The following is a 13,176-nucleotide window of genomic DNA, read 5'->3' as shown; positions in this document are numbered from 1 at the left end:
ATTAGCTGGGCGTGGTGGCGTGCACCTGTAATCCCAGCTACTTGGGAGGCTGAGGCGGGACAATAGCTTGAACTCAGAAGGCAGAGGTTGCAGTGAACCAAGATTGAGCCACTGCACTCCAGCCTGGGTGACAGAGACTCTGTCTCAAAAAAAAAAAAAAAGAAGAGAGAGTGACTTTATGCTGGCTAAAATCCCTTCCTATTAATTTCAGTGTCAGAAAATTTTCTGAGAAAAATCCTAGCATGACAATGGCATTTGTTTGTGACTTTAAAGAAACAACCAAAAAAACCCTCCAAAACCTGATTTCCTTGTTGGCTCGAGCATAACACCAGTATGGCCCGCTCCAAGCTTGATGGGACCAGAAACCCTACAAAAAGCCCTTGGTCCCAGCTTGTTTGAGTGTCGTGCTGAGAAAAAAAACATGCCCACACATCAGCAGATGATGAGAAGCCTGTCTTTATTGGGTGATTTTTAGAGGCATTGCCTGCTGGGGAAAGGGGGCTTACAGAAGTTGTCAGGGCATATACCCACCACCAAGACAGTCATCAGTGACTCTCTCGTGACCTCGCTAAAACAATGAGCAAACTGCAGAAGGTTTTCAGGGAAAATTTACAAATTAGGTAGGGGTAGGATGTGGGGTTCCCCATTCCCAGGGCTTTGGAATCCTTCCAGGTGATCATCCCTTTCTCTCTTTTCTCCAGAGACTGGGGCTTTTAAGAATGCACCATTTCCTGGAATTCTAGAACAGAAGAGGTGAGAACAGAGTCAGTGGAAGTGGCTTGGTTCTTTACAGACATGCCGTGGCCAATGAGAATTCCAAAGAGGGAAGGAAGCGAAGAAAATTGTCAGATGATGGGCATGGCCCCCTTGGAGGGCACAAAAGAAAGAAAACCCGGCCGGGCGCAGTGGCTCACGCCTGTAATCACAGCATTTTGGGAGGCCGAGGCGGGTGGATCATGAGGTCATGAGATCGAAACCATCCTGGCCAAAATGGTGAAACACTGTCTCTACTAAAAATACAAAACTTAGCTGGGCGTGGTGGTGCACGCCTGTAGTCCCAGCTACTTGGGAGGCTGAGGCAGGAGAATCACTTGAACCTGGGAGGCGGAGGTTGCAGTGAGCCGAAATCATGCCATTGCACTCCAGCCTGGGCGAGAGAGCCAGACTCCATCTCAAAAAAAAAAAAGAAAGAAAGAAAGAAAAACCTGGGTATCAATGCCTATATCTCAAGGGAGTCCACAGGGTTCCGTTTCTCTGAATAATCTTATTTAACAAACATCTTCAGCTTTGCAATAGAGGCCTTTGAATTAGAACTTGTCAAGCCCATCATTTCTCCCTGACAATGAGTGAATTCAGTGTAATTACCTGTGACCATCTGTGAACATTTAACTTTTTGTCTGGTCAATTTCAGACAGGAAGGGGAGGTTTTCTTTCTCTATTCTGTAGCTGGGTATTGCATTTTTAGGATATATTTGATAGGGTGGGACTTTGAACTGACTTTCCTCCATTGAACCAAACTCCAAAAGTTTCTGTTACTAAAAGAAGGATGATAGTAATAATAACAAGGTATGGATGTTACAGATTGATATAAAAAACTGGGGACTTGCTTTATATTTATTGGTAAGCTTTGTTTATTTGGAAATCTTTTGTGGTTATATTTATCTTTTTTTTTTCTTTTGAGATAGAATTTCACTCTTGTTGCCCAGGCTGGAGTGCAATGGTGCCATCTTGGCTCACTGCAACCTCTGCCTCCCAGGTTTAAGCAATTCTCCTGCCTCAGCTTCCTGAGTAGCTGGGATTACAGGTGCCCACCACCATGCCCAGCTAATTTTTTATATTTTCAATAGAGATAGGGTTTCACCATGTTGGTCAGCCTAGTCTTGAACTCCTGACTTCAGGGGATTTGCCCACCTTGGCCTCCGAAAGTGCTGGGATTATAGGCCTGAGCCACCATGCCCAGCCAGTGGTTATGTTTAAATAAGGCAATCCCCCCTTACCTAATCTGTTTTTATGAGCTATCTGCATTAACTCCCATGTAGTAAGCGATCGTGGTATAATTTTGAACAGGTTTTTTTTTTAATAAGCATCTAATGTAGCAGTTTTAAATTTCAAATTAGCACCACCAGAAGGACCACCATATGTTCTGCTGAGTTGGCAGGCACAAAGTAGTTAAAAAGCATGCTAGCAACATGACACAATCAAGTGAAAATAGTCCTACAGCTGCGCTAGTGTAGTCTAAAGCTCAAAGCTAGGATTCTGCCTCAGAAGACACAATAAATGAGGTTGGCTTATTTGTTCTCTGTTTAATATTATCCCCTTGGCGGGCTAATGTCCAATAATATATATTTGTCTAAACCCTTGAAGACGAAGAGGCCTTCCTACGCATGCCAGTGGACCCTGGTCTGAGGATGTAAATCTTTCCCTTATTCTGAGGGGTTCAAACCCCACTGGTAGAAATACCTCGCGCTGTATGCAGGTGCATTACGGTTGGCAGGTGCAAATAATTGGCCAGGTGGCTAGCTAGTCCCCTAGTCAGGTGAAGGATATTTTGCAGCTCATAGACAATGACCAGTGCGACCAGCTTCTATAGTACCTACCGAGCATTATGCCAGGGTTTTTACACACATCATTTCCATCCTTACTTTAGTCCCATTTTACAGATGAGAAGACTGAGGCTCGGTAAGGTTAAGAAAGGGAGATTTTAAGACACATTGGTTTGATCTCACAGCCCAAGCCCTCACGGATGCTCCCTGAGCTAGAGTGTTTTATGCTATGTACACGTGTGGACATACCCTCTGCTCCAATTTTTCCATCTCCATCATTATCTGCCGCAGCCATCAAGGACTTGGTTTCTGACTCGGTCAGTTCTCTGGCACCACTCGCAAACTTCTGGAGGAAAAACCTACAGGATAGTAAAGATCCATGGGGATTTTCCAAAAGATCATGCATCTCTGTGTTTACACTTTTGTTTTTCCTTTAAGCAAATCATCTGTTTCCAGCACCTGCAATAATTAGCCAAGGTCTTAGCAAGCAAAGGTTTCCTTAAGCTGTAGAAACCAATGGTGGGCACTTCATTTTTAAGGTTTTGTTTGTTTGTTTCTTTATTTATTTTTGAGACAGGATCTTGCTCTGTCACCCAGGCTGGAATGCAGTGATACCATCATGGCTCACTGCAGCCTCAACTTCCCGGGCTCAATCAATCCTCCTGCCTCAACCTCCCGAGTAGCTGGGACTACAGGTGCCCCCCACCATGCCCCACTAACAATTGTATTTTTTTTTTTTTTTGTAGAGACAAGGTTTTGTCATGTTGCCCAGACTGGTCTTGAACTCCTGGGCTCGCTCAAGCAATCTGCCCACCTCAGCCTCCCAAAGGGCTGGGATTGTAGGTGTGAGCCACAGTACCTGGCCCATTTTTAAGTTTTTAGTATTTTTAATTTATTTATTTTTATTTATTTATTTATTTATTTATTTATTTGAGACAGAGTCTCTCTCTGTCACCCAGGCTGGAGTGCAGCTGCACGATCTGGGCTCACTGCAACCTCTGCCTCCTGATTTCAAGTGATTCTTGTGCTTCAGTCTTCTGAGTAGCTGGAATTACAGGCATGAGCCACCACGCTTAGCCAAGTTTTTAGTTTTTTAAAGTCCATTTGCCAAAGGAAATCCTTTACATGAAAGAATCTTTGGGCTGGGTGCGGTGGCTCACACCTGTAATCCCAGCACTTTGGGAGGCCAAGGCAGGAGGATCACTTGAAGCCAGGAGTTTGAGACCAGCCTGGGCAGCATGGTGAAACTCCATCTCTACTCGAAACATGAAAATTAGCTGGATGTGGTGGCATGCACCTGTAATCCCAGCAACTTGGGAGACTGAGGCATGAGAATCACTTGAACTTGGAAGGTGGAGGCTGCAGGGAGCTGAGATCACCCCACTGCACTCCAGCCTGGGCGACAGAGCGAGACCCTGTCTCAAAAAAAAAAAAAAAAGAATCTTTGCACCTGCAGTCTGCACTGCCCACGTTGAGGCCTTTGCATGGGTAGATGTGCAGTCAGCTGACTCATGGCCTTTGCTGTAATGATGCTTGGCTGAGTGACCAACACCAAGCCTGGCTATTGAAGAAATACTGAGAAACCTGGCCCCTACTGCACCCCAGGCCCACCCAGCAGTGCCAGGTACCAGATAGACTCAGGACAAAGCTTACTTAAGCTCTTCTTCATCCAGGTACCCGCTCTGGTCGTTGTCTATGAACCGGAAAACATCCTTCACCTGACTGGCTGACATCTTGGAGAGGCCTGATGTCTGGAAGAATTTTTGGGGTTCAAAAGTGTCTGGGTCTAAAGAACAGAGAATTGGTTATTCTGACACTCATTGGATCACATTCTATATTGGGGCCAACGTACTGAAAACACATATGATTAAAAATACTTCAACAATATCCCTGAGCTATGGGGATGCTCAACTGGTCCAAGATTTGGGGACAGCCAAGACTTGATGGCTCTGTGATGGCATCCCATGTCCCCTCCGCCCCAGTCTTCCCTCCTCCACTTGGTTTTGTGCATTTCCCTTTTCCCTCCTCCTCTCCCTCTGTGTCTCCCCCTCCCCCTGGCCCACTTTACAGGCTGTGTGGCCGAGCTCCCAACATCCCTAGTTTAATTGGTAGGGGGAAATGCAATCACTGGATTTCAACAGGCTAAATGGCCTTTGGCGATTTCTTTCTTCTTTTTTGAGACAGAGTCTCACTCTGTCGCCAGGCTGGAGTGCAGTGGCGTGATCTCGGCTCACTGCAACCTCTGCCTCCCGGGTTCAACTGATTCTCCTGCCTCAGCCTCCTGAGTAGCTGGAATTACAGGCGTGCACTCCCATGCCAAGCTCATTTTTGTATTTTTAATAGAGACAGGGTTTTGCCATGCTGGCCAGGTTGGTCTTGAACTCCTGACCTCAAGTGATGCACCAGCCTCGGCCTCCCAAAGTGCCGGGATTACAGGCGTGAGCACCACACCTGGCCCTTCAGTGATTTCTTGCTTTCATGTTTAGTAGTTTTCTTTTGTCTTACAGAAGTGTAATCGTGTGCTTAGATCCCAGATCTCTATAATTTTAGCTAATAAATAGCAGTTTTCTTCTCCGATTCCATGAATTTTCCAGCCAAGCTCTTATTTATTTATTTATTTATTTAGAGACAGAGTCTCACTCTGTCATCCAGGCTGGAGTGCAGTGTAGTGATCATAGCTCACCACAGCCTCAACCTCCTGGGCTTGAGTGATCTTCCTACCTCAGTCTCCCAAGTAGCTAGGACCACAGGCACATGCCACCATGCCCCGCTAGTTTTTATTTTTATTTTTATTTTGTAGAGATGGAGTCTTGCTATGTTGCCCAGGCTGGTCTCAAACTCCTAGGCTCAAACAGTCCTCTCACCTTGGCCTCCAAAAAGTGTTGGGATTACAGATGTGAGCCACCATGCCTGGCATATATATATTTGGAGACAGAGTCTTGCTCTGTCATCTAGGCTGGAGTGCAGTGGCACGATCTCAGCTCACTGCAACCTCCTCCTCCTGGGTTCAAGCAATTCTCTGCCTCAGCCTCCCGAGTAGCTGGGATTACAGGTGCCCACCACCATGCCCGGCTAATTTTTTTTGTATTTTTAGTAGAGATGGGGTTTCACCATCTTGGCCAGGCTGGTCTCAAACTCCTGACCTCGTGATCCACCCGCCTTGGCCTCCCAAAGTGCTGGGATTACAGGTGTGAGCCACTGCGTTTGGCCACCTGGCCTACATTTTGATTTTGTGTTGCCTCGCTGGAGGTGCAAAGCTACGAAGAAATCCCATCCCCGCCCCCGTCCCCTCTACCTCGGCATTCCTGGAGCGCTGCTGCAATGTCGTCAGCACTGAGCACGTCCGTGATGCTCATTTTCTACCTACTCACACAGAATAAACGAGAGGTGATAAGCCACAAACAGGAACGTGCACATCCAGGGGAAACACATCTTCCCAGGCCCACTGAAACTGTATGTGTGTCTAGATTTTTTTTTTTTTTTTTTAATTAAGACGGAGTCTCATTCTGTCACCCAGGCTGGAGTGCAATGGTGTGATCTCGGCTCACCGCAAACTCCGCCTCCTGGGCTCAAGTGATTCTCCTGCCTCAGCCTTCCGAGTAGCTGGGATTACAGGTGCGCACTACCACGCCTGGCTAATTTTTGTGTTTTCAGTAGAGACGGGGTTTCGCCATATTGGCCAGGCTGGTCTCGAGCTCCGACCTCAGGTGATCTGCCTGCCTTGGCCTCACAAAGTGCTGGGATTACAGGCATAAGCCACCGAGCCAGGCCTGTCTAGAATTTTTAAAATGTGACAAGCATGGTTTTGTATTAAGTGACGGGACAGAATATCCAAATTAAAACCAGATACCGAAAAGACCCCAGCCCTTTTTTTCTCAGAGCCTTCAATTGAATATATGCCAAAAATGAAAAAAAAAAAAAAAAAAAAAACCATGACCCAAAGAAGGATTCAATTGTTTTCTTATAAAAATTATACTGACATAATCAGTCATTTACACAGGCAGCTCTAAACCGTGTTACAAATGCACTGGCATTTTCCTACAGCAGCCCGAGAGATGCAATGTTGCAAATTCCACCTGGGAAAGGATACAGTTTGGGCTGCTTGCAGACATTCTGTGGAAGAAGGCATGCCACCTGTCCTGAAAGGTGGGAAGCAGATGGATGAAAAGCCCATCTCCCAGAGATTAAAATCCTTCCAGGTGTCAGAGCCATGGGAAAGCAGAAGTCTAAGCACCTGAGCCTAATATGAATGCATGCAGTGAAGAAGAGTCTGGGGTCTGATGGGTCCACCAGTTACTCACCGTTTTAGGTTTCCCCCCAGGAAGAACCAGGAAAAACAGTTGAAGGAGCAAAACAACAGAAGTGCTTTTGCTACCTTACTCACCTACCTTATATAGGCTAGAAAAAGTGATAGTTACAACCTCTTAGATTTCCTTTTCAAGGATCAAGTGGATGTAGCTCAAATGTCTTGTCTTACTCATGAAACCTCTTTTTTGTTCTATTTATATCTCAAGGGAATGTGGGTGGGAACAGCCAATTGTAAAAACAAAACAAAACAATACAAAAACAAACCTCAACAAACCTTAACTAAGGTTTCAATTCTGCAAAGGAACCCTGTTGGCAAAGTGTGGAGAAGGTTCTAGATGCCTGGTAAGGTGGAGATGGTGGCCTGAACTAAGACAAACACATACAGGGTACTCTGTAAGCTGAAAAGGCTCCCCAGATGTTAGCAGGTACCGTTGGAGGCAGGCCTGTTTTCAGCTTTGGGAACTACGGGTGTGTAAGGCTGACCTCAATCTGGAGTTGACAGACTCAAAGCCATTGCCACCAAGTGCACACACAGGACTTGTCCGGCACAGGAGACAGGCCTAAGCGACGCGATTTTCCTACAAAACTCTTGACTTTGACATTTCCCAGGTATACCATAAATTGCACACACTCAAGAGGCAAAAAGGAGGAAATGAAACCAGCATCCCCAACCCCCAAAACTTACATGTTCAGAAAACAAATATTCTGAGGCTGAGGCCAGGACTAGATACCTCAAGATTTTGTTTCTGTTGTGACAGGGTCTTGCTCTGTTGCCCAGGCTGGAGTGCAGTGGCATGATCTCAGCTCACTGCAGCCTTGACCTCCCAGGCTCAAGTGATCCTCCCACCTCAGTCTCCCGAGTAGCTGGTACTACAGGCACACACCACCATGCCTGGCTAATTTTTTTAATATACATATTTTTTGGAGAGACAGCGTTTTGCCATGTTGCCTAGGCTGGTCTCAAACTCCTGGGCTTGAGTAATTCTCCCACCTCGGCCTCCCAAAGTGCTGGGATTACAGGTGTGAGCCACCATGCCCAGCCAATCTTAACCATTTTTAAGTGTATGTATAGTGCAATAGCGTTAACTCTTGGCGCATTGTTGAATGAGAGATTCTCTATAATTTATTCAGCCTGAAAAATGGAAACTGTATCCATTGAGCTGCCACAACTCCCCTGTTCCCCTACCTCCCAGTAAGCATCATTGTACTTTCTGCTTCTAAGAGTTTGACTACTGGCTGGGCGCAGTGGCTCATGCCTGTAATACCAGCACTTTGGGAGGCCGAGGTGGGCAAATCAAGAGGTCAGGAGTTCGAGATCAGCCTGGCCAACATGGTGAAACCCCATCTCTACTAAAAATACAAAAATTAGCTGGGCGTGGTAGCCTGTAATCCCAGCTACTCGGGAGGCTGAGGCAGGAGAATCACTTGAACCTGGGAGGTGGAGGTTGTAGTGAGCCAAGATCACGCCACTGTACTACAGCCTGGGTGACAGAGCGAGACTCCACCTCAAAAAAAAAAAAAAAAAAAGAGTTTGACTACTTTATCTAGGGACATCATGTAAGTGGAATCATATAGTATTTGTCATTTTCAGACTGGTTTATTTCACTGAGTATAATGTACTCAAGGTGCATCCATGTTGTGGCATGTGTCAGGATCTCTTTTTTTTTTTTTTTTTTTTTGAGATGGAGTCTTGCTCTGTCACCCAGGCTGGAGTGTAGAGGCGTGATCTCGGCTCACTACAACCTCCACCTCCCGGGTTCAAGCCATTCTCCTGCCACAGCCTCCTGAGTAGCTGGGATTACAGGCACATGCTACCACATTAGGCTAATTTTTGTATTTTTAGTAGAGATGGGGGTTTCACCATGTTGGCCAGGCTGGTCTCGAACTCCTGACCTCAAGTGATCCACCTGCCTCGGCCTCCCAAAGTGCTGGGATTACAGGTGTGAGCTGCTGTGCCTGGCCTAGGATCTCCTTTTTAAAAACTGGATTCATGTTTTTCATTTGTTTGTTTTCCATTTTTATTTTTATTTGTTTTTGAGACAGAGTTTCGCTCTTCAGGCTGGAGTGCAGTAGTGTGATCTTGGCTCACTGCAGCCTTGACCTCCTGGGCTCAGGCAATCCTCCCAGCTCAGCCCCTCGGGAGGCTGGGACTACAGGCACACACCACCACACCTGGCTAATTTTTTGTATTTTCTTGGTGGAAACGGGGGCCTCACGATGTTGCCCGGGCTGGTCTCAAACTCCCGGACTCGAGTGATCCGCCCTGCTCGGCTTCCCAAAGTGTTGGGATTGCAGGCGTGAGCCACTGTGCCCAGCCTCAAGTTTTTAAAAAGTACAAAAATAGATCCCATGTTGCAATCAGAAACATACAGTGGCTTAGAAGTAGACAATTCAGGCCGGGTGCGGTGGCTCAGGCCTGTAATCCCAGCACTTTGGGAGGCCAAGGCAGGCGGATCACCTGAGGTTGGGAGTTCGAGACCAGCCTGACCAACATGGAGAAACCCCGTCTCTACTAAAAATACAAAATTAGCTGAACGTGGTGGCACATGCCTGTAATCTGGGCTACTCGAGAGGCTGAGGCAGGAGAATTGCTTGAACCGGGGAGGTGGAGGTTGCAGTGAGCTGAGATCACGCCATTGCACTCCAGCCTGGGCAACAAGAGTGAAACTCCATCTCAAAAAAAAAAAAAAAAGAAGTAGACAATTCAGGATACCTAGAGCAAGACCTCAGACTCTTTCCTGGGTAAAACAGTGGGCATCTTCACTTTGCCCCAAATATATTCTCCTACCAAGATGGTATGCACCCTAGTGTCATCAGTGAACAGTTTCTGTCAGGGATACCTGCAGCCTCTCCTAAATGACCAAACCTCCAGCTGGCACCCTGTCTCTCATCCACATTTTATTCCCCAGTGCCTAGCCCAGGACTCACCTAGATTTAGGTGCTCAGCAGTTATTTGATGAATGAATAAATAAAAGTAGCAAAAAGAAGTTGAAAATACAATTTCCAACCAGCATCACCTCACCCAGCCCCTTAAAGAAGTTTCTGAAGATTGGGTGTGGTGGCTCATGCCTATAATCTCAGCACTTTGGGAAGCCAAGGTGGGAGATTGCTTGAGCCCAGGAGTTCAAAACTAGCCTGGGCAACATGACAAAGCCCTTTTCTCTACAAAAAAATAATAATCATAAATCAGCCCTGGCCACGTGCGGTGGCTCACGCCTGTAATCCCAGCACTTTGGGAGGCTGAGGCAGGTGGATTACCTGAGGTCAGGAGTTCGAGACCAGCCTGGCCAACATAGTGAAATCCCATCTCTACTAAAAATACAAAATTAGCCCAGTGTGGTGGTGCATGCCTGTAATCCCAGCTACTCCGGAGGCTAAGGCAGGAGGATCGCTTAGAACCCGGGAGGCAGAAGTTGCAGTGAACTGAGATCATGCCACTGCACTCCAGCCTGGGTGACAGAGCGAGACTCTGCCTCGGAAAAAAAAAAAAAAAAACTCAGCTAGGCACGGTGGCGCATGCGTGTGGTGCCGGCTGCTCAGGAGGCTGAGGTGGGAAGATTGATTGAGGCTGGGAAGTAACGGCTGCTGCAAGTTACAATTGCACCACTGCACTCCAGCCTGGGCGACACAGTGAGACCTTGTCTCAAAAAAAAAAAGTTTCTGAAAATAAGTCTGAAGAGTTTTGAATTAGGTTTCTGACATTAAGTTGCCATAGAAACTAGCTGAGCCCTATCTTTTTCTTTGGGAGTGTTTACAATTGTCCATAGAGATAAAACATTTTTTTAAAATCTGCTCATTTAAATCAAAGTAGCATATGGGTTAAACCAAGATACTTTTTATGTTCATGCTATTTTTCTGATAGAAAATAAAGATACCAGAGACCAGGCCAGGAGTGGTGGCTCATGCCCGTAATCCCAACACTTTGGGAGGCCGAGATGGGAAGATTGTTGTGCCCAGGAATTCGAGACCAGCCAGGGAGATGTAGTGAGACTCCCATCTCTATAGAAAAATATTGTATTTATTTAAATTTTAAAAAGATAACATATTCAGTGAACATGTTTTCTGAATCAATGAGGCACTTAAGATGATAACTTGACTTCCATTATGTGTAATCTGAGCATCAAATATCGATTCAGGCCGGGTGCGGTGGCTCATGCCTGTAATCCCAGCACTTTAGGAGGCTGAGGTGGGTGGATCACCTTAGGTCAGGAGTTTGAGACCAGTCTGGCCAGCATGGCGAAACCCTGTGTCTACTAAAAATACAAAAAAATTATCCAGGCATGATGGCGGGTGTCTGTAATCCCAACTACTTGGGAGGCTGAGGCAGGAGAATCACTTGAACCCAGGAGGTGGAGGTTGCAGTGAGCTGAGATCGTGCCACTACATTCCAGCATGGGTGACAGAGCGAGACTCCATCTCAAAAAAAAAAAAAAATATATATATATATATATAGATAGATAGATAGATAGAGAGAGAGAGAGATACATTCACACAAAGAGACAATATTGTATAATTCCACTAATACGAGGTACCTAGAATATTCAAATTGACAGAGACAGACAGAATGGTGGTTAGCAGGGCTAGGGGGAGGGGTAATGGGAGTGAGTGTTTAATGGGGACAGAGTTTCAGATTGGGAAGATGAGAAAGTTCTGGAGATGGATGGTGGTGACGGTTGCACAATGTGAATATATTTAATGCCACTGAAATTCAAAAGGGTTAAGATGGGTCGGGTGCAGTGGCGCACGTCTGCAATCCCGGCGCTTTGGAAGGCTGAGGCGGGAGAATTGCTTGAAGCCAGGAGTTTGAGACCAGCCTGGGTTACAAAGCACTACCCCGTCTCTACAAAAAATAAAAAAAATTATCCAGGCATGGTTGTGTGCACCTATGGTCCCAGCTACTCGGGAGGCTGAGGTGAGAGGATCACTTAAGCCCAGGAGTTTGAGGCTGCAGTGAGCTGTGATCACACCACTGCACTCCAGCCTGGTTAACAGAGTGAGACCCTGTCTCTCCAAAGAAAAAAAAAGAAAATGATTAAGATGGTAAATTTCATATTATGTATTTTATGTTGCATATCATGTTATGCATCTGATATATGTTACATATGCATAATGATGTGTTGTTTATCATATTTGCATATTTATGTAATGTAATGTATATGTATATCATGTATATGTATATATTAACAATTTTTAAACGTTGAATCAGTAGTCTTCATTATTTTGGCCACCAATTCCTAATTGCTCCCAGGAAAGAATAGGAGGAAGATGTGGAAGTAGACCTTTTTTTTTTTTTTTTGAGACAGAGTCTCGCTCTGTCACCCAGGCTGGAATGTAGTGGTGCAATCTCAGCTCACTGCAACCTCCACCTCCCAGGTTCAAGAGATTCTTCTGCCTCAGCCTCCCAAGTAGCTGGGATTACAGGTGCCCACCACCATGCCCGGCTAATTTTTTTTTTTTTTTTTTTTTTTTTTTAGTAGAGACGGAGTCTTGCTGTGTTGGCCAGGCTGGCCTCCAACTCCTGACCTCAAGTAATCCGCCCCCTTCAGCCTCCCAAAGTGCTGTGATTACAGGTGTGAGCCACCGCACCCAGCCTGGCTGCCATTGTGGGGACAAAATTCTTGAATGCATGGGAGACCCTCCTTCCATCATATATGATGGGCTAGTTGAGAGCACAGTGGACCCACTTCCATGTTCTCTCAACAGACATCACTTCCTAACCATCTCTCAACTTCATCTTCTCACTACCACTCTCACGGACCACTCTCACTACCCCAGCCCAAGCCACCAGCGTCTCTTTTGGGAATGGAAACAACTGTGGTGGCCTCCTAACCTTTCTCCACTCATGGTCACCTCCAACCTAGCCAGGTGAGTTTTGAAAAAACCCAAGCATGGCTGGACTCGGTGGCTCATGCCTGTAATCCCAACATTCTGGGAGGCTGAGGCAGGAGCATTGCTTGAGCCCAGAAGTTTGAGACCAGCCTGGGTCATATAGCAAGAACCCATCTCTACAAAAAATGAAAATAACTAAATAATTATCCAGGCTCCTAGGCTTGAGCGGTCCTCCTGCCTCAATCTCCTGAGTAGCTGGGACTACAGGCATGTACCACCACCCCAGGCTAATTTTTAAATTAAATTTAATTTAATTTAATTAAAAAAAATTTTTTTGAGATGGAGTTTTGCTCTTGTTGCCCAGTCTGGAGTACAATGGCAAGATCTAGGCTCACTGCAACCTCTACCTCCCAGATTCAAGCGATTCTCCTGCCTCATCCTCCCAAGTAGCTGGGATTACAGGTGTGTGCCACCCCACCCTGCGAATATTTTCTAG

At 46.1% G+C, this 13,176-nt stretch overlaps 1 protein-coding gene across 2 annotated transcripts; it reads right to left on the bottom strand.

Annotated features, from left to right (window-relative positions):
* Nucleotides 1-440: 440 nt before the first annotated feature.
* LOC100580681 (oncomodulin-1) lies at nt 441-8,274 on the bottom strand. 2 transcript variants are annotated; one of them, XM_030796718.1, is made up of 5 exons: nt 8,235-8,274; nt 5,839-5,906; nt 4,197-4,329; nt 2,793-2,902; nt 441-739 (listed from the first exon to the last, which is right to left on the bottom strand). In XM_030796718.1, exons 2-5 carry the CDS (start codon nt 5,897-5,899, stop codon nt 714-716), a joined length of 330 nt encoding a protein of 109 aa, XP_030652578.1. In that variant the 5' UTR covers nt 5,900-5,906; nt 8,235-8,274; the 3' UTR covers nt 441-713. The 2 variants fall into 2 exon arrangements, with proteins under 2 accessions (XP_030652578.1, XP_030652579.1); XM_030796719.1 differs by lacking the exon at nt 8,235-8,274 and adding an exon at nt 7,583-7,610.
* Between the last annotated feature and the right edge of the window lie 4,902 nt (nt 8,275-13,176).

This window comes from Nomascus leucogenys, chromosome 17 (assembly GCF_006542625.1).
Source record: "Nomascus leucogenys isolate Asia chromosome 17, Asia_NLE_v1, whole genome shotgun sequence".
In the NCBI taxonomy this organism is placed as follows: Eukaryota; Metazoa; Chordata; class Mammalia; order Primates; family Hylobatidae; genus Nomascus; species Nomascus leucogenys.
This window is presented reverse-complemented; position numbering and strand designations above follow the sequence as displayed.

Bases quoted from the DNA above. Each gene is read 5' to 3' on its own strand.
- LOC100580681 (XM_030796718.1), bottom strand. From the start codon at position 5,899: ATGAGCATCACGGACGTGCTCAGTGCTGACGACATTGCAGCAGCGCTC. The intron at 4,330-5,838 runs GTAGAGGGGACG...TCTGTTCTTTAG, and splicing joins AGCGCTCCAGGAATGCCGAG to ACCCAGACACTTTTGAACCC. The intron at 740-2,792 runs GTATGTCCACAC...CTTCTGTTCTAG, and splicing joins TGGAAAAATTGGAGCAGAGG to AATTCCAGGAAATGGTGCAT.